Source organism: Amblyomma maculatum, chromosome 2 (assembly GCF_055883805.1).
Source record: "Amblyomma maculatum isolate TAMU_Amacu chromosome 2, ASM5588380v1, whole genome shotgun sequence".
Taxonomy (NCBI): domain Eukaryota; kingdom Metazoa; phylum Arthropoda; class Arachnida; order Ixodida; family Ixodidae; genus Amblyomma; species Amblyomma maculatum.
Genome location: NC_139345.1, coordinates 188867854 through 188888686, shown reverse-complemented (window position 1 = coordinate 188888686; position 20833 = coordinate 188867854). Strand labels below are relative to the sequence as shown.

The 20833-nt window shown below is 45.6% G+C and overlaps 1 protein-coding gene and 1 pseudogene across 4 annotated transcripts in view; one reads left to right on the top strand and one right to left on the bottom strand.

The window, feature by feature from the left end:
• LOC146200646 (tubulin monoglutamylase TTLL4-like) overlaps positions 1-20833 on the bottom strand; it is a 133786-nt gene that overhangs the window by 78488 nt on the left and 34465 nt on the right. For all 4 annotated transcript variants that reach the window (XM_084595584.1, XM_084595586.1, XM_084595583.1 and 1 more), the window contains exon 4: positions 1722-1856. In XM_084595584.1, the coding sequence (XP_084451710.1) occupies positions 1722-1856 (135 nt within the window). The remainder of the gene's footprint in view (positions 1-1721; positions 1857-20833) is intronic.
• On the top strand, positions 3506-4688 carry LOC146200647 (uncharacterized; annotated as a pseudogene).

Below are 20833 nucleotides of genomic sequence, written 5' to 3'. Positions count from 1 at the left end.
CTATGGGAGTTCTTTCTGTACAGCAAAATTAAAATTTCAAAATTTGGCGCTATATCGGTTATAACGAAGCAGTTTTCTTGCAATATAACAGCAAAAAACGCGTAAAGGAGTCGGAAAAACAAACGACATTTTTCAACCAATCGAATCGCCCGCGCATTCGCGTGCCGCGTCATCTCGCAGCAGCGGCGGCGGCGGCAAAAAAAAAAAGAAAGAAAAGTAGCACCTTTAACGGCTTATGGCCTACGTGATCACACCCCCGCGCGCAGTGATCTCGGAGGTCATGAACGGCCACGGCTGAAGTCGAACGCCGCTGCCGAAGTGCGTAGCCGAAGTGCGTTTAAATTGCCCGCACATTATAATTAAGCCTATATAGTAACTACCATGCGTTCGCGTGCCGCATCATCTAGCAGCGGAGATAAAAACTAGCACACACAGCCCCTGGCCTCCAAGATCATCTTCAAGCTGCAATTTCAAGATACCCCTCCGTGTGGTCTGCACAAGTCTTTCCACTGCGCCGTTGTATTGAAGGTGATATGGCAGCGTGAAAATTGACTTTACACCATCTTGCACTAAGAACTGTTAAAATTCACTGGATCTGAATTGCGGGCCGCTGTCTGTTCCAATTCAAGCCACTTTAACTGCAATGCTTGTCCATATGGACTGTGCCGTGAAGCATCTCCAAAACGTGATGGAGCCATTCTATGGAGGGGAACCTTCCCTTTTGAGAAGAGGGCCTTCCCAACAGTGCAATTCTAGTTTAATTCAATTTGCAAATAGTATAATGTGAATTCTGAAGAAGACAAAAAAATGTTTGCTATCTTTTATTTATTTTTTTAATTCTCCATTCTTTTCATTTTCACTAATAAGATATTCTATTCGATATTTGAAGACCCCTTTTTCCATATTCTTATTTAATTTGCATTTAAAAATTTCAGTATATTTGCAGACCCCTATTAAAGAGTGATCGAAGAGCCTCCTTAGGAAAAGTGCCATTTGCAGAGATGATGAGCTTTACACATAATTTTCGGGCAGATCATCTATGCTTGCTTTAGGCTCAGTTTATGGGGTTTGACATCCCAAAGCAACTACTATAATTATGACTATGAGAGATGCCATAGTGGAGGGCTCTGAAAATCTCGACCTCCTGGGGTTATTTAGCGTGCATTGACACTGCACAGCATAGGCGGGCACCTTGCTTTTTGCCAGGCCGAGGTTAGATTCCGCATCCTTGGGCACAGCAGTCAAGAGCCCTAACCACTGCACCATGGCAGGGAGATTATCTATTCGTTCGAAATCCAGGTTTACCTATTCAGGTATACTAAATGTTACGCTCAACAGGAGTGCTATAGAGACATGGAAAGTGGCGCAACGCTATCGCACAGGATTTCCAAGGGGACGTTTGACTGTTCAGCAAAGGATTGGTCTAATGTGTCTGAGCTCTTTTTCTTGCTTTTTGTTGCAATCAACACGGGAATAAATTGTGCAATTCTAGTGTTAGACAGATGGCGAAAGTGCTGCATGCACTTGTAAAGTGCTCCCTTCTGTTCAACTGGGACAGAGCATTCTTGCTCCGTTCTTCTTTCCACGAGCACCTACACTGAAGTATGTGGCAGCTTCCCCAACCTCCAGGTCCCACGGAAATTTCCTAGTCAGTGCCACAAGTGAAACTACAACCACATATAAAAAAAAAACCACCCTTGGGTGAATGCGCAACAACTCACCCTGGTGTCCATCAGAATAGAACTGGAGAGTTGGCGGCACTCCCGGGAAGAGGCTCCGCCTGAAGGGCGAGCACAGGCGGTCGCGCTCGGCATCAGTACCAGCACCCTCCCGCTTCTGTTGCTGCTGAGCTGCACCTAGAAACAGAAGAAAACGGCCCACGGATTATTATACTTCTCTGTACAATAATCGCACACAGCATCGCCAAAGGCAAAAGCACTAGACAGCTTTGCAAGAATCTCAAAGCACTATGCTTGACATCTCATACAGAGACCCTACGGCTCATTTGCTTTGATGTACTGTGCCAACAAGAAGCCCAACTGAATGATGCAAAGACTTTATGCATCACTTTGCAATCACGGAAGGATAGAGTCAGAAATCCACACAAAGCTACAAAGTCATTCTCCACATGATGAACACAAATTTTTGGAATGTGAATCTAAAAGGCTTCAAAAGCAGTAGCCCGAAGTTTTGTATCCATGTAAGCCATAGCGATAAAAAAAAAAAAGCACTGGCACATGTTTCACACCTTCAACATTTTCGACACTTCCGTGTTGCCTAAAAGCATGTTTACAGGCGTGGCCATAGGTCCGTTATAAAGGTATTCGTGCAGTGCTAAGTGGACAGCATTTATGGAGGCTGTTGAAATTGCAGGCGCACAGTGTCGACACAGCTGGTGAGTTGAGGTTGCAACAACTAAGCCCGCGTATGGCGAAATGGAGATGCACCTGATTGACCTGCACTACATGAACTAGTTCTTGTGGTGCTGCACTTCGCCATTTGTTTCAGCGGTGCAACCTGGAAGCTTCTACACGATGTTATTCATTTCAAAAAGAGCAGACCACATGTAGGTCCAGTTCGAGAAAATTTCAGGGAAACTCTGCACCACCTCAGTAGTGAGTGCCAAAATGGTGCAGCTGCTGCCGCCACCACATGGAAGGACACGACGACTTGCGCGACAATGGCTTTCGTGTTGTGACAAACAGCAGTGGCACAAGTTAATCCACTCGTAAACGAGAACAGTGCCAGAGCTCGCCATGGATACGGTGACGCACGCTTCATGCCACATCTATAAAAGGTAAGCAATGCACGTGCATGCGGTACAGTATGCATGATGATTTCCTGTGCAGTAAAAGATGTGCAATCTCAACTAAGGTTTCTAGAATCCCACAAGCACAACTTCAGAAACATGTCTTTGAAATGGTAAGGTGGGACAATACTGAGGAGATTGCTGCTTTTGCCTTCCTCAGGAAGTCCTTGTCAAACACCTGACTGTGACAAACTCCAGACTCCTAGCATTTGACAATTAACAGCTGTTCTAAGATTTTTTTTTTTTGACATGGAGAATCAAAACTGGGTGCAGGTATTCTTGACTTTGCAAAACACTGTTTCACACTCTGCATTACTGCGTGGGAGAGTCAGAATGCCTAACGTAACTTCTGACAGTTTATCATACTTAACAGTACCATCGACGTCCTGAAGACTGGCAACAGCATGCCACTGCTCATCTATGCACTACCGAGTGGTTACTTCTACTGGCAGTTCTTCCACCTGAAGGCGGCTGAACTGGGCTTGCAGGTCATCAATTGCAGAGTCGTCATTTTGCTTGAGTGGACACGGCAGCACTGCCGTGATGATGTCACCTCAAGTACCTTTGTTTGTGCAGGTTTGCGCATCGCTCCTGATCCTAGTCTCCGACACACCGACAGTTATAAAGGCCATCGAACAGCAGCAATCTTATTCCCCAGCTGCGATCAACGAAACGCTGTGGCAGCTTCCTGGATTTATCGCCGATGCCTCTCGCCGTGCACCAAGTATGGACGATCATCGCCTCGTGGAAAACGTCCTCTGCGCACCTTCGATGAGCACAGTGACGTCACATCACCAACATACGTCACAGAGCCTGACGGCTATAAATCTGCTGCCCCGACCAACGTTCACCAGTGGACACAGCAGCACTGCCGTGATGATGTCACCTCAAGTACCTTTGTTTGTGCAGGTTAGTGCAAAAAGACGGTTTTTGTAGCGATCACCTCTGTCTAGTTGTGCTGCCGTGTCCACAAGTACTGCTTGATTGTGTCAACGACTGTCTTTCATTGGTATGCATGCTGCTGAAGCTTTCAGGGGATGTAGAGGAAAACCCTGGGCCTGTTTCAGAAGCTATCCTAAATGAAATTCTCAAAACTCAAAAAAGAAATATTGGCCACAGTTACTATTATTCAAGAAAAACAAACATCGTCTGAGGCAGGTATAGTGAAAATGCAAACAAGACTCGATTCCATCGAAGCGAAGCTCGTGGTCCTAGAGGAATCCCAAATAAGGCTATCTAATATTGATACTACTGTGAGTGATTGACAGGCGGAAATCGCTGCACTAGCTAAACAACTTGATGGCTTGGAAAATCAGTCCCGGCGGAACAACCTGATTGTAAGAGGTATACTGGAAGAAGAAAATGAAAACGAAGAAACATTGCTGAGAAAAGTAAACGACGAAGTTTTTGAGGTAAAACTCGAAGAGAAGCTAAGTACCATTAAGAGAACACACCGTCCTGGTAAGTTGTCTCTGGGAAAGCATCGCCCAGTTATCCTTAGGATTGGTGATTTTAGGGAAAAAAACTAAGATTATGAATAACTGCTACAAGCTTAAAGGAGGGCAAATAAGCATTTCTGAGGACTATTCTAAAAGAGTGCATGATATACGGAAGAACCTCTGGAATTCCGCTGTAGACGAAAGGAAAAATGGGGCCAAGGTTAAGATGGTATTCGATAAGATGAAGGTGAACAATATCCTTTACGCCTGGAACGAAACTACGAAACAAAGGTACAAATGTCATACCTCTTCTGGGAGTAGCGATTGACGCAGGAACACAGGATCAAAACCGTTCAAAGTCATAAATGTTAATGCCAGAAGCATATTAAATAAAATTGTCGAATTAGAAAGCATAATCATAGAATACGAACCAGACATAGTAGTAGTCACCGAAACATGGCTGCATAGGGATATACTCGACATTGAAGTTACTCCTCCTAGCTATAAAATAGTGAGAAAGGACCGAGAAGACAGAGGTGGGGGAGTTGCATTAATTATCAAGGACAACATAGCATTTTCTGTACTTCCAGATGTAAATGGCGTAGAAGCGCTATGGGTCAAAATAAAACTAGATAAACAAACAGTCTTCATCAGGGGTGTTTACAGGGCCCCAAATGCCCCGGTAGACGTTTTGGTAAATCTGCGAACATTTATGGACTCCTACCTGCTTCACGATAGTAGGATGCTATTATTGGGAGATTTCAACCTACCCGGCATTACTGGTGTTCGAAATTATCTGGAACACGAGAAGTGCTTAGTTGTGAGCAGTTACTTGATCTGGCTTTTGGTCATAATTTAGTTCAAGTTGTATCTGATTACACAAGAATATGTACTACAACATCATCTATACTGGATTTGATTTTTGTTTCTGAACGTATACAAACCTCTCTCTGTGACTGTGAGATCTTGGATGGCTTGTCCGATCATAGGATGGTTTTGTTATCCTTAAAGGCATCACCAGATTCCACAGGTACTTTGTCCAAAAAACATTTCTTTAATTTTCATGACGCTGATAATGCTGCTGTGATTGACTGCCTCGATTATTCATATGAAGATTTTGTGCAGCTGTATGACTCTGATGCTAGTACTGACCAACTATGGGAATTCTTTTCGGAATTGGCAGAGCGGTGCCTTAATCAGTTTGTTCCTAAGAAATTTAAGAGCACCAATAAAACGAGTCCCTGGATAACTAGAGACATTCTTCATCTCAAACGAAGAATTAAACGTAAACGTAAGGCTTCCTCACACAACCCAAACCCCGAAAATAAACTTTGTATTCGCCGCATGAGCCAGGATTTAAAGAGACTTCTTAAGGAATCAAAAGACAGATTGTATAATGTGACGCTCACGAAATTTCTTCGCGAGTCACCTGGTAAATTTTGGCGCTATATAAATCCGTCAAAGGTTCTGCACCATGCTGAGACTGAGGAGAACGCCCATAAACGTGCCGAAGATTTTAATTTATATTTTTCATCTGTTTACATACGTGATAATGGTGTACTGCCTCCTTTTAATGCTGAAACTGAAAGACCTCCTATTACTGACTTACAAATTGATGAGCAAGGTGTTCTAAATCTGCTATTACATATTGACATCAAGAAAAGCCAAGGTCCAAATCGTATCCCTAACGAGTTTTTATATAGGTACGCTGAATGGGTATCTAAATACTTGACCAAAATATTTCAGTCTTCTTTTACTAGCGGATGCTTCCCAACTGACTGGAAGCGAGCAAAAGTTATACCAGTCCATAAAAGCGGAAATAATTCTGTTAGCAATTATCGCCCAATCTCGCTCACTAGTACAGTTTCGAAGTTGCTTGAACATATCATATCTAAACACCTGCTCAACTACCTCGACTAGCATGATATCCTGTATTATCGCCAGACTGGCTTCCGAAAGGGACTGTCCACAACTACCCAACTGATAGAAATAGTTCATGACCTCGCAGAAGCAATAAATTCACGTGGTCAAACAGACATTATATACCTTGACTTTGCGAAAGCATTTGATAAAGTTTCACACCAAAAATTGTTATATAAGGTTAATGCGGTCTTTAAAAACCAAACACTCACACAGTGGTTTTCCGCGTATATATCCTCTCGTGAACAGTATGTATTTGTTAGAGGTTGTGAATCTAGCATTCTTCCTGTTGCTTCTGGTGTGCCGTAGGGTACCGTTTTAGGCCCACTCCTCTTTCTCATCTTCATTAATGATTTGCAAAGTAGCATTGACGTTCCAATAAGACTGTTTGCTGACGACTGCGTGATGTACAGTAGCGTAAATACGATTGATGATCAGATTAAATTAGATTTAAACCTACAAAGAATAGTCAATTGGTGTAACGACTGGCAGATGGAGTTAAACTTAAAAAAGTCTGTGTTCATGTCAGTAACTAGGAAAAAGAATGTACTTAATTTCAATTATCAAATAAATGGTTACATGCTCAAAAGAGTTGATCAGTATAAATACCTAGGCTTAACTTTTACATCAGACCTACGATGGAATACCCACATTGAAAATGTCATCTCCAACGCTTTTAAAACACTATGGTACCTGCGGCGCACAATGCACAGTGCTACCTCGGATGTAAAGTGCCTGGCTTACAAAACCCTAGCCAGACCAATTATCGAATATGCCAAAGTAGTATGGGATCCTCACACAGCAACTAACATTCACAAGCTAGATAGGATTCAGCGGCTCGCTGCAAGGTTTATATATAATAAATACCGCCGTAACCATTCTTCAACAGACCTCTGCCAACAAGCCCAACTACCAATGTTAGAAAGCAGAACCAGGTATGAAAGACTAAAAACTCTTTACCTCATTATCAATAATTATCTAAAAATTAATAAATCTGACTACTTTGAGATCAAAACTAATGAGACATCAAGGCATCGTCATAGTAGGTTCATTCCATTACCGGCTATAAAAAATAATTGCTTCAAGTTTAGTTATTTCCCGCGAACTTGGAAGGACTGAAACTCTCTTCCAGATTCTGCTGTTCGATCATCATCATTATCTGAATCTGTACGCCATTTAGAAAATTTCATCTATGGCACTACCACAGGGTGATGAGGTTCTATTGCTGTTGTTCCAATTTCTGTGTAAATCATTTTTGTTTTGTTTGTGTGTGTATTCAGAGACAATTTTTGATTGACTATTGATTTTCATCGTGTTCTATATTGCTCATTTTTTCGTTTTGTATTTTCCACTCCTGTTACAGCCCCTTATGGTGGCTGACAGTATTATTAAATGAATGAAATGAATGAATGAATGAATGAATGAATGAATGAATGAATGAATGAATGAATGAATGAATGAAACTGGCCAGTGAACTGGAAAGTGGTCAGTGAAAGATCTGACATCAGCAAACTTTGCTTTACCAATGGTAGAAAGCCTTGCCGCTTCTGCTTTCTTCAGAATCTCTGATTTCAAGGGGAATCTTCAGGATGATGTAATTGGTTACCATCCCCCCAAAAAACTTCTTAGTAAGAATTCTTGTAAGCTTTGTAGAGTGTGACTGCCAATTACAAGGTCATCGTCATCCCTCTGGCTGACAGAAGATTTGTGGTCAACTTCTGTCAGCTCACGAGCCCTCTTGTTAACAGAAGGTTTAACGAATCCTAATAAAAACTCTCTGAACAGGCTACTGAGAGCTTTTGATTTTGGCCATGCCTCTGACCACAAGGATCCTGTCTACATAAACGAGCATCTGTGTCCATCCTTGAATAAAGTTCTTGGAAGAGCTATTTCTCTCAAGAAGAAAAGCTGGAAATTTATCTGGATGCGAAATGGTCACATTCTAGCTAGAAAGGAAGAAAGTTTGGATGTAGTTAGGATCGCTTGCCTGAAAGATCTCCATAAAATAGTCTAAGAAACCGTGTCCTTTTGTACCCTACATTTTTTTTTCTATGGCCTTAAACGTTCTCACACCAGACAATATTTCAACTCTGTATAAAAAAGAAAAAAAAATTTTCAATTATCTAAACGCACAATCACTAGGTAACAAAAGAAGATGAAGTTGTCGCTCTTTTTGATACTTCGTTTTTCCTTCGATGTTAATATTGTCACGTAGCCCGTCGGAGCGAAGTTGATCTTGTATAAAACATTGCTTCGCATGCAAAACGACGAATGCATTCTACCGAAGAGACGGGGAACTTCTGTAGTGCGCGCTTCCAGAAAATCGATAAGTGGTGCGAGAGCCGGATTGTTACGTTGCTGCTGCGAAACAGTGAGCGCGTCGACGGCTGCGATAAGGGGGAAGTCTGGTTCTTCGTCTTCCCGCGCAGCCTCGACAGGTGAACGGGACAAGCAATCAGCGTCGCCGTGCTGACATCCAGACTTATACACGATAGTCATGTCGAACTCCTGTAGCTGTAAGCTCCATCGTGCAAGGCGTCCGGAGGGGTCTCGCAAGTTCGTTAACGAGCACAGAGAGTGGTGGTCACTCACAACCTGAAAGTGCCGGCCATAAAGATAGGGTCGAAATTTCATGATCGCCCATAAAACAGCCAGACATTCTTTTTCGGTGGTGGAATAGTTCGATTCGGCACGTGACAAAGTGCGGCTGGCGTATGCAATAACTCGCTCGGCACCGTCTTGCCACTGGACGAGTACAGCGCCTAGACCCATGTTGCTGGCATCTGTGTGGACCAGAGTCTCGGCATTCGCATCGAAATAGGCAAGCACAGGTGTTGTCTGCAAGCGGTGCCGTAACTCGTCGAATGCCTTTTGCTGTTCGTCCGTCCAGGTGAAGGTGACATCATCCCGGGTGAGACGTGTCAACGGAGCAGCAATGCGTGAAAAGTTTTCAATAAACCTGCGGTAATAGGCGCAGAGGCCCAAGAAACGGCGAACTGTCTTCTTGTTACATGGAGTAGGGAATTTGGTGACGGCAGTTGTTTTAGCGGGATAGGGACGAACTCCTCGATGGCTGACGACGTGGCCCAAGTACAGGAGCTCTTCATAGCCAAAGTGACACTTTTGTGGTTTTAACGTGAGGCCGGCAGATCTGATAGCCCGTAGCACAGCGGTAAGACGCTGGAGGTGTTCCTCGAACGTTGGTGAAAACACAACGTCGTCCAGGTAGACTAGACACATCTGCCATTTAAGACCAGATAGAACTGCGTCCATCATTTGCTGAAATGTCGCTGGAGCGGAGCACAATCCGAAAGGTAGAACTGTGAATTCATAAAGTCCATTGGGCGTGACAAATGCTGTCTTCTCGCGATCACGTTCATCAACTTCGATCTGCCAGTAACCGCTCTTAAGATCAAGTGATGAAAAGTAGCGCGCGTGGCGCAGCCGGTCTAATGAGTCATCAATGCGTGGCAGCGGGTAGACGTCTTTTTTTGTGACCTGATTGAGCTTACGGTAATCCACACAGAACCTTAAACTTCCGTCTTTCTTCTTAACGAGGACAACAGGCGAAGCCCAGGGACTCCTCGATGGCTGTATGACACCGTCATTTAACATTTCGTCTACCTGTTGAGCAATGACTTCGCGTTCCCGCGGTGACACTCGGTAGGGGTTCTGTCGGACTGGTCGGGTGCGGTCGTCGGTTATTATGCGGTACTTGGCCAAGGGCGTCTGTTTAACCGCGGAAGCGGATTAGAAGCAGTCTTGGAACTGAAAGAGTAGCCCGACGAGTTTGTCCTTCTCTGCCGGTGATAGAGCGGGATTCACATCAGGGTCGAAGTTGGACGTTGTGTTGTGTTGTGTTGGGTTTAGTGGCGCATAAGCAACTTAGGCTATCATGCGCCAATTTCATGGTTAAGAGTGTTGTATTTATGTAATTTAATCTTACATTCTGTTTAGGACGTTTGCTTCTATTAAAAACCTGAAAACACAGGGCAACTCAACAAGCGCATTTTCACCTAAAAGCAAAGCTGGATGAAGAGGAATGTGTTGTTTGTAAAACTGTGTAAAATGTTTTTTCCTCAGTTGTTCAAGTTGTCTGCATGAGATTAAAATGTGGATGACTGTTAGCTCGTGTCCGCATGAATCACACAGGGGCTTATCCTGTTTAGTTAAAATGAAACTATGTGTTAAATGTGTGTGTCCTATGCGAAGACGGCATAGAGCCACTTCTTTGGAACGTTCAAGATGGGTGCTCGATTTCCACTCTTCTATTACAGGCTTTATGAGGTGTAGCTTGTTATTTGTTTCAGTGTTCCAAGTGGACTGCCATTTTTGTATCAGTCTACTCTGTACCAATTTCATGCAGTCTTGAGATGGTATCTGCACTTGTTTTATTTTCTTGTCTCGAGCTTTGGCAGCGCACATATCTGCTTTTTCATTACCTCGGATTCCTACATGACTGGGTACCCAGCAAATTTTTATGCTTCGTCCTTCATCTGTAAGTGTTGCTATGCTGTGTATGATGTTTCCAAGTATTGGTATAACTGCATTTCTTGTGTGAAGGGCTGTGACTACACTTAGGGAATCTGTGTAAATAATACTTCTCCTGAGGTTTTCTTTCATTATTTTCTCTATGGCAACAGAGACAGCATAGCATTCAGCAGTAAAGATGGACGCGCACTGTGGAAGTCTCATTATTTCCTCCCATTCGCCTTGAACAACTGCGCTTCCGACATAATGATCTGTTTTCGAGCCATCCGTGTAAAAGTCTGTGAAGTTACTGTATTTTTCTTTCAGCTGAAGGAATTCTTGTATGAAGTGCTCTTGTGGGGTTATTGTTTTTTGGAACTGTGTAAGAGAGAGGTCGCAAACTTCAGGGACCAGGTACCAAGGAGGCAGAGGGTTAGGTCTTTTGGCAATGCTAGGTAAACAATCCGGTAGCTCAACCTCTTGACACATTTGCTCAAATCTTAGGAGCAGTGGTCTCACTGCATTGGGTTTGTTGGTGAATAGTGTTCTAGAAGGGCATTTAGTTACTAGAGAATAGCAGATATGCTTTGGCAGAGATCTGATTTTAAATATATAGGCACATGTAAGTGAAGTTCTTCTGATTTCAAGAGGAGGTTCATTTGTTTCCACAAGCAGACTGGATATAGGAGAAGTTCGGTATGCTCCACATGAGAGTCGAAGTCCTGTGTTATGTACCGGGTCTAGTTTTTTTAAATATGATGGTCTAGCTGACCCATACACTATGCAGCCATAGTCTAAGGTGGAGCGTACGACAGATCTGTAAATGTGTTTAAGGCATGTCCTGTCAGCGCCCCAGTGTTTACGGGAAAGAACTTTTAGTATGTTTAGAGATTTGGAAGCCTTTTTCTTCAGGACATTTATATGAGGAAGAAAGGTGAGTTTTTTGTCAAAAGTTACGCCTAGAAATTTGTGTTCGTTTTTCACCGGTAATTTCGTTTTGTTCAGGTGTAGTGTAGGATCTGTTTGTAAGCCTCGTTTGAGAGAGAATAGGAGAGCCACTGTTTTTTGAGGAGAAAACTGAAATCCGTTTGTGTCTGCCCATGCTGCTAGTTTATTTATGGTCAACTGCACCTGTCTCTCACATGTAGATACGTTAGAGGATGTGTATGCAATCTGTAGATCGTCAACATAAGCTGAATACATTACGGATTTCGGGATAACTGTGCTTATGGAATTCATTTTTACTATAAAGAGAGTTGTGCTTAAGACGCATCCCTGTGGTACGCCATTCTCCTGTACAAAGTTCTTTGAAAAAGTTGAGCCCAAACGCACACGGAATGAGCGATTTGACAAGAAGTCCTTTAGACAGTTTAACATCCTACCACGTATGCCTAAATATGCTAGGTCACGGAGGATGCCAAACCTCCATGTAGTATCATACGCCTTTTCCATATCAAAGAAGACGGCAAGGCAGTGCTGTTTGTGAATAAATGCTTCACGAACAGTGTTTTCAAGGCGGACTAGATGGTCCGTGGTAGAACATGCTGTTTTGAACCCACATTGGTGTATGTCTAGAAGTTCTTGGGAATGAAGGACAAAGGCTAATCTGGTATTAAGAACACTTTCAAAAGACTTTGCTAGGCAACTTGTGAGAGCTATGGGTCTATAACTGCTGGGGGCCGTTGGTGGCTTTCCTGGTTTCAGGAAAGGCACAATAATAGCTTTTTTCCAGGCCTCAGGAATACTCCCGGATACCCATACTTTGTTGAAAAATTTCAGAAGTGCTTCTAATGCAGGTGTAGAAAGATGTGCTAGCATCTGATAGTGAATTTGATCTGGGCCAGGTGCAGTCTTCTTGCCGGCAGATAGAACAGTGTTTATTTCTTGTAGTGTTATTAACTTGTTATATGTTTCATTAGTACTTCCACTTGTTGGCAGTTTTTGTTTTTCGGCCTTGTTTTTGTATGTTATAAAAGATTTTGGGTAGTGTAGTGAGCTTGAAATTGCAGAAAAATGATCGCCTAGAATATCTGCCTGCTCCTGTAAGTTTGTTTGGGTGCCAGGAGATGTTAGAAAGGGGACTGTGTACGGGGAGAAGTTGCCATCCAGTTTGTGAACAAGCTCCCACATTTTTTTTGATGTGATTGAGCTATTTATTGATGATATGTATTTTTGCCAAGAAGCCTTCTCAGCGTTTCGGCGGATGTACCGTGCCCTAGCTTTCGCCTGTTTGAATTTTACGAGGTTTTCGTTTGTAGGGTACCTGCGAAAGGTTCCCCAAGCTTTGTTTTGTTTCTTCTTTGCATCTCTGCACTCCTGAGAATACCAGACTTTGCGATTTTTCAGTACCACTCCTGAAGACTGTGGTATAGCTACAAGTGCTGCGTCAATGATGCAGGCCGTAAATTTTTCATTTATCTCGTCAACACTGAGTTTTTCGGAAAAGACCTTTTCCAGGCTGGCTTCAGACTGGAATAGAGCCCAGTTCGCAAGGTGCAGCTTCCACCGCTTGGGTTTGTTTAGAGTGATGGAGGGTGAGGGTGTTAGGCTGATAATGACAGGCAAATGATCACTTCCTAGAGGATTGTCAAAGACGTCCCATTTAAAATCAGTAAAAATTGATGGGGAGCTAAATGATAAATCTAAAATGCTCATTTTCCCCGTGCTTGGGGAGCAGTATGTATGCTTTCCTGTATTTAGCAGGCAGACATCATTGTATAATATAAAATCCTCTAATATACGACCTCTAGTGTCTGTCTGATCGCTTCTCCAAAAAGTGGAGTGCGCATTAAAATCTCCAACAACCAGATATGGTTCTGGCAGTTGTTCTAAAAGCTCTTCCAGATCATGAAGGGTTACAGTTAGGTGCGGTTGGAGATACAGTGAGCATATAGTTATTGTTTTATAATGAATGATAGAGACAGCAACAGCTTCGAACTTGGTTTTGAGGCTAATTTCACGTGTTGCTACTCCATTCTGCACTACAATAGCGACACCTCCAGATAACCTATTTGCTTCTTTTCGGTCGCAGCGAAAAACGTTGTGTCCTTTTAAAATGTTTTGGTGTGGTCCTAAGTTAGTTTCCTGTAGGCAAAGGGCTACAGGAGAAAATGAATGTAAAATGTCTTTTATATCGTTGTAGTTGTTTATGAGACCTCGGCAGTTCCAGTGTATGAGGAACGCCATTTTTTTTTTTTTTGGAATGTACCTGAATTTAGGTTTCAGGTTTTTCTGGTCCTGTTATACGAGGTTTTTCTCTCCGTTTTCTTTCTAGAGAGTTATGCCGCCGCTGCAGCGTGGACGAGGAAGGGGTTGTGTCCATTGCCTCAGGGGCTTTGGACGTTTGGGGAGAGTTAGGAGTGTTGGTTGCAGGCTTCCCTTCTGGGGAAGAAGCCTTTTGGGCTGTTGGCTCTGGGGCCAGTGTGCCCTGTTTCTGCGATGGCAGGGCAGCTTTCGCTGCTTCTGCCTGGGGCAAGGATGGCCCTGCCTGAGGCTTACCCTCGGCGGAGACCAAATCCTGTTGTGGTGTGCTGCCCCCATGCTCCACCACATTGGAATAGTTCGGTTTGGCTGTGAACAAAAAAGTGCCCTGTTTAACAAGATATCGCTGTCGTGCCTCTTTAAACGTTATGTTTTCCTTGACTTTTATGGTAATGATGTCCTTCTCCTTCTTCCAAGAAGGACATGACCGTGAGTACGCGGCGTGTTCACCTGCACAGTTTGCGCAGTGTGGCGCAGCTTCACACTCGTCAGATTTGTGTTCATTTGAGGCACATTTTGCACATGTTTGTCGGCCACGGCAGCTCTGGGAGCCATGACCGAATCTTTGGCAGTTGAAACAACGTCTAGGGTTTGGAATGTAGGGCCGGATGTCTACTTTGATGTAACCGACTTCAATGGATTCAGGGAGTTTGCTGGAGTTGAAAGTCAGAACTATGTGCTTTGTTGGTATTTCTTGGTTGTTCTTCCGGATTTTGATCCTGTGTACACCGATCACATTTTGCTCAGAAAGACCTTCAAGAAGTTCTTCTTCGGTGAGTGACAGGAAGTCATTCTCTGATATCACGCCTTGGACTGTGTTCAAGGATCTGTGAGCACTGACCGTTATTGGGATATCCCCAAATGTTGTAAGTTGCTGAAGGTTGCTGTACTGGAATTTGCTTTGCAGCTCAAGCAGGAGATCCCCGCTAGCCAGTTTACTAACTTTGTATCCTGGGCCTAGTATGGTTGTGAGAGACCTAGATACTGCAAAGGGGGATATTAGCCGAGCTTGTTTGGCAGGGCTTTCACTGTGGATCACATGATATTTAGGGAAAGTGTCATGCTTTGCTGAAAAGAACTGGGCTGATACATCGGTCCGCCTTTTCTTGGAAAGGCGATCAGTTTGTTTGGAGGAAGAAGCCATAAATAATGTATGATGTTCGGCCGCGGCGCCAGCCACCCACCATGGAGCCCAACGAGGGGACGGGGCAGGAATTGGCAGGCAAGTCCTGTCCACGTCAGCTGTACACCGTAACTATAACCTAATATGGCGTAACTCAGGGTAGTCAGCCACACAAGGTTAACCCTCGCCACCTGGAAGTAAGGAAAAACCGGAAGAGAGTAGAGGACAGGAGAGTTGTAGGATAGAAGATAGGAACGTGAAAGATGAAGGGGAGGATAGGAAAAGGCGACTGCCGATTTCCCCCGGGTGGGTCAGCCCGAAGGTGCCGTCTATGGGAAGCGTGGGCCAAAGTGGTGTGTTGCCTCCACCGAGGGGCCTTAAGGGTCCAAACACTCGGCATCGGCTCAACCACCAGGATCCCCTTTTCCCCAGACACGACGATGCCACGCACGGCTAAGCGTGGGTGCTCGGGGTCCGTGGTGTCGCACAAAACACACAAACACCTGCTTTAACAGGTGCCCCCTGCGGGGGAAGTTGGACGTTGGGCTGGCAGACGTGTTGGTCTCAAGAACAAAGCAGTCGTGGGCTGCTTCTGCGACACCTTCAAAGTAAGCTACTGTGGTGCCTTTAGCGATGCATTGCCGTTCGTTCCCGAAGTTCGTAATCAGCACGTGAGCTAGACCATTAGTCAGATGAACAATACCACGTGCAACACAGACTCCATGATGTAACAGAAGCTCTGTGTTCTGTTCGGCAACGCCGGCAGCACAGGAGTGGTCGTCGCACCTGACTGTGACGAGAGCAGACGAACGTGGCGGCATGGATACATCCGCGTCAACGATGCGTAAAGGTGCGTGGCATCGTTCGGAGTCAGCAGTCATCGTTGCAGGCGTCGAAAACGTTACAGTACGGCGGGGAACATTAATAATGGCCCCATGCTCACGTAAAAAGTCCATGCCGAGTATGAGATCCTTGCAGCAGTGTGGCAGTATAACAAAAACGGCTACAAAGGCTGAATCGGCGATGGTTACTCAAGCAGTGCATCGTCCAATCGGCGTCATAAGGTGACCGCCAGCAGTACAAATTTGCGGCCCCGGCCATTCAGCTTTCACCTTAGAGAGCCGATCTGCGAAATTTTTGCTTATTATTGAAAAGTCTGCTCCGGTGTCTAACAAAGCGGTTACTGGGTGTCCGTCGACGAGAACAGAAAGGTCGGCGCTAACAACACGATCGGCTTGAGGTTGATTGGGAGTTTCGGGTTCATGTAGCGGCGGCGGCATCGTAGTCACAGCATCGGGCTGAGTCGTCACGGGGGAGTCTTTGGGACATCAATTCCGTTTGTCAGCAACCTGCCCCCCTGAGGTCGCCGCCTTCAGTTCCCCCGTTGTGGGCTTGGCGACCGGCGCCTCGGTGCATCATTAATATCACGGCGGCTAGGTGAAGAGTGGCGCGCGGGAGAATACTGTGTACGATCGTTCGAAGAGGTTGCCCGGGTTGCGAGGTATTCCTTGATTTCTGGAGGACGTTCGCAGACCCGGGGACGCGGGGAATCACGAGAAAAACCCCGAAGACCGAGCTCACGGTATGGACAATGACGGTACAAGTGGCCGGGTTCTCCACAGTGGTAGCACAGCAGCCTTTGGCGAGGAGTGCGCCAGACGTCTGCCTTCCGAACCGGTGGCTGCATAACGGGGCTCTGCTGGGATGGCGGCTGGTAGGAAGGCTGGTAGTATAGTGGCTGATGAGCGGAAGGCTGCGTGACGATGCTCTGGTGGGATGATGGTTGGTAGGAAGGTTGGTGCAATGGTGGCTGCAGAGGAGGCGGCGGCTGTGATTCTAAACGAAGCTCTTGCGCTGGAGGCACGGCAGGCCGACGAAGAGCCGCTGCGTAGTTCATAGAACGTGGCTCCGACAACGACTCAGGCGGTGAAAATGTTTGACGGATTTCTTCACGTACGGCTTCGGTGACAGCAGCGGCAGTCGGGTTAGGCGATCCAAGATTAAGCTTAAGGAGCTCCTCGCGAACTACCTCGCGGATCAGCTCACGCAGAGAGTGATTTTCAGCAGACCCGTACAATGTGGCCACACTGCTGAAGGGCCTGACCACAGGCAGACTCAGTGCGCCGGCATCGTTGCTGCAGAGCTCGCTCAATGAGGGTAGCTTCATTGATGAAGTCCGCGATGGTTTGAGGTGGACTGCGAACCAGACCAGCGAAGAGGGGTTCTTTTACGCCCTGCATCAGGTGGCGCAACTTCGCTGATTCCGTCATGTCGGGATCAGCCCGTCGGCAGAGACGGGTCACGTCCTCAGCGAACATGGCCACGGTAGTTGCACGCGAGCTTCTAGGAAGCGCCGTGCGTGATCACGGCAGTCGTGGCTGGCAAAAGTGTCCCGCAGCTGCTGGCGAAAGGAATCCCAGCTTTGAAGACTGGCTTCCCTACTCTCAACCACGTTTTTGCGCAGTCTTCAAGGGCGAAATATACATTGCGCAGCTTCTGAGCAGGGCTCCACTGATTGAATTGCGCTACTCGCTCGAACTGGTCGATCCAGTCGTCGACATCTTCCCCAGTAGCGCCATGGAAACTGGGGGCGTACGAGGCTGCTGAAGCAGCAACTGATGCTGACTTTGCCTGGGCCATTACAGATGTCTCAAACTGCTGGTCAGCTGGCGTCGGTTCAGGCAGAGGAGCGAATTCCGGCGCCAGACCTCGGAGGTGACAGCTGCAGCGATGAACGGGTGTAGATACGAGCGGAAGCCGGTTGGGACTCGATGAGCGGCTGCGAGAGGCCCGAGACATGTATTTCAAGGCCTCACCTCCACCAGTGTCACGTAGCCGTTTAGGCCCGTAACCAGAAGGTTGGTTTTAATAAAGAGTTGATCTTGTAGGCACAGAAGAGCAGGTCCAGAGAGCACTGAGTGACAGCAGCCGACTTCAGCTTCTCGAACGCCACGGGGCCACTTCTTCGAGTCCGCGCACGAGACTCTCCATGAGCAGCCACCTAGCGGCTGCTGTTGCACACGCTACAATATGATAGCTGAGACGTGGTATAGAAAAGATATTGACTCCTTGAAACTGCCAAAATACGATACACATGTCCTAATGTGCCCAAGTAAAAAAGAGGGTGGCGCAATGATAGCTACAAAGAAATTTTGCAATGCTGTCTACTCCCAGAGTACTCAAAAACAAGTGAAAATTATGAGATCATTTCCTTGAAATCTGGCCGCAACATATTTTCAGTGGTGCACCGTCCCCCATGTGGAAACATTCCAGTCTTTCTGTCTTTCCTCGATGAATTTCTATCTTGGGTAACCGAAAATGCCTTAAATGTAATACTAGGTGGTGACATTAATATCGACTTCCTGTCCTTGTCTCCTGAGAAACGAGATAAACAGGTTGTTTGAATGTTATGCTCTAACCAACAAGACCAATGACGCAGACATCACGATGTTTTCTGCACAAAGGTACAAGTGTAATTTATCAACTCTGGAAAGGTGCTCTCACAGATTAGCGATCACTTGCCAATATTTCTTTTCGTCCAGTGGCCAATGATCTCTTGCCGGTGTAAGCCACAATATACAACTTATCAGTGCATAACAAATCACGCCATAGACAATTTCCTAAATGAGATTTGAAATCTGTGACCCTGATGAAGCATATGACACATTCATTAGCACATTGAAACCGTTATATGATAAGTGCTTCCCTTACGAAGTGGCTAAGAGATTCAAAAAAGCACGAAAGCCTAGGATAAATCGATCCTGTCTAAATATGATCAAAAAGAAAAAATTTTTTAAACATTCTCTCCAAACTAAGTCCCCTGATGATCTAGGTAAATTCAAATCCTATTGCAACAAAGTGACTTCCTTCGTTCGACTAACAAAGAAGGAATACGTGGAAAAACTGTTTGCTGGCAATAATTGCTAAAAGCCGGTGTCATGATCGCAGCTGACCACGTGCCTTTGCTGATTCATAGATGCAACAATCAACGACTCTCACAAAAAAAAAAAAAAAAAACTGCCACTTTTTAACGTCCAAAGCCGCCATAGCATACGCTATGTCGCACGTCCAGCACGACGGCAAGAATTACCGACTCTCGAAAAAAAATAAAATCTGCCACTTCTTAGCGTCCGCAGCTACCGTAGCTTACACACGTTTAGCACGACGACACGAGACGCGCATCGCACTTCACCCGCCACGCGCTGAGCGTTCACAACACACACTGGAGAAGCATCTGCCACGGGCTAAAGGCTACTTCACACTGGCAACTCGCGGAGGTCGCGCGGCTCGATTCGTCATGGAGGGGGAGACCCGCGACAAGCGCCTATCGACACAGAGTGTTCACACCGGCGTGCAACAGCTTCACGACAACCCCCTCTCCGAATGAAATTTGAACGAAGAGCCGAATTTCGCGCCTTTACCGCCTCTGCTACCACGCTCGGAGTAGATCAATTCAGACTCATTTCGGGTATGAATATGAGCAATTGTCAGCGAGGAAGAGGACCTTATGGTTATCCCCATGTTTAGGGCTGTTTCAACAGCTAAAGCCCTATAGTTAGTTAGACGAAGACGTATGCGGCGGTGGTGTGCGCTGTTGTTTGCGGTATCGAGAAACAGCAGATCACGAAATTGCCTCATGCCCGAGCGTCGATCACATGAGCAAGAACACAAGTACAAACGCGAATTAGTACGCTTCAATCTCGCAGTGATTGTTACCATGTGTGCCCAACAACTGCGGGCGCAGTAAGTCGATCGTGCACGCGCGCAAGCACTCTCGAATTTTCCTATGTTGGAAGGAGGCAGAAGTGCTGCGGATTGGTTCAGTAGTTTTGTGACTTGAAGTTGCGTCGCCAGAAATCGGTCAGCGAGCGACTTCCTCAAACGGGTCGTTGGCAACTCGTTCGGGTCTCCCGTCCGTGATGAATCGTGTCGCGCGACCCCTGTGAGTCGCCAGTGTGAACTAGTCTTAAGCTGCATGCGTAGTGCGTACTACTGTGAACGAAGAGTGGGAAAGAGAGCAGAAGGGGAAAGATAAAGCTGGACAGAAGAGTGGGCACACCCTTGCGCTTTGTTCTATTTCATTTTTCCCCTCTCCCGAACACCCCGGCTGCATTGGTTCCCTCTCACTCCTTCAAACACATGGCTTGCAAACGTCTCGTGCTGATGCACGGCAATCACCGCAGAAGCACGCGCCTTTGGGAAAATGCCGCGGCGCTGCCCTAGACCAGCCGTCGCCGAACTGTGCCCTCTTTTTCCTTCCGCGCGTGGCTTGAAAACGTCACGCGGCAAACAACTGAGGGTGATGTAATCGTCTTTGGGGAAAGCGCACCGTACAATGCGTGGTGTCAAGTTCGATAGATATATCGAACGACTGATGAAATTGAGTTCGATATACGACGCAGCTTTCCGATACTTTTACATGGGATTTTCAAGGGGATATTCAGTAAGTTCGATATAACCAAAATTCGAATTATCGGGGTTCGACTGTATATTAAAGTCGTAGCTATCATTTCGCAGACAGCAAGTCATAATAAACAAAAAATTATCAGACATGAAATCAGTTTCAGCTAGAGTTCCCCAGGGAAGTGTACTGGGACCATTGCTTTTTATCATTTACATAAATGACATCATTTTCATAGACTAGCGCCCAACTTTTGTAATATATGCTGACGACAAAAGCCTATTCTTCAGCCCTGGCAGCACAAGCGAGTTGAGAAGCACACAGGTGCTTAGATCTTTTAAATACCTGGTCCATGAAAAATTTGTTAGCTATTAACATAAACAAAATAAAAGGCGTGCTTTTCAGACCAA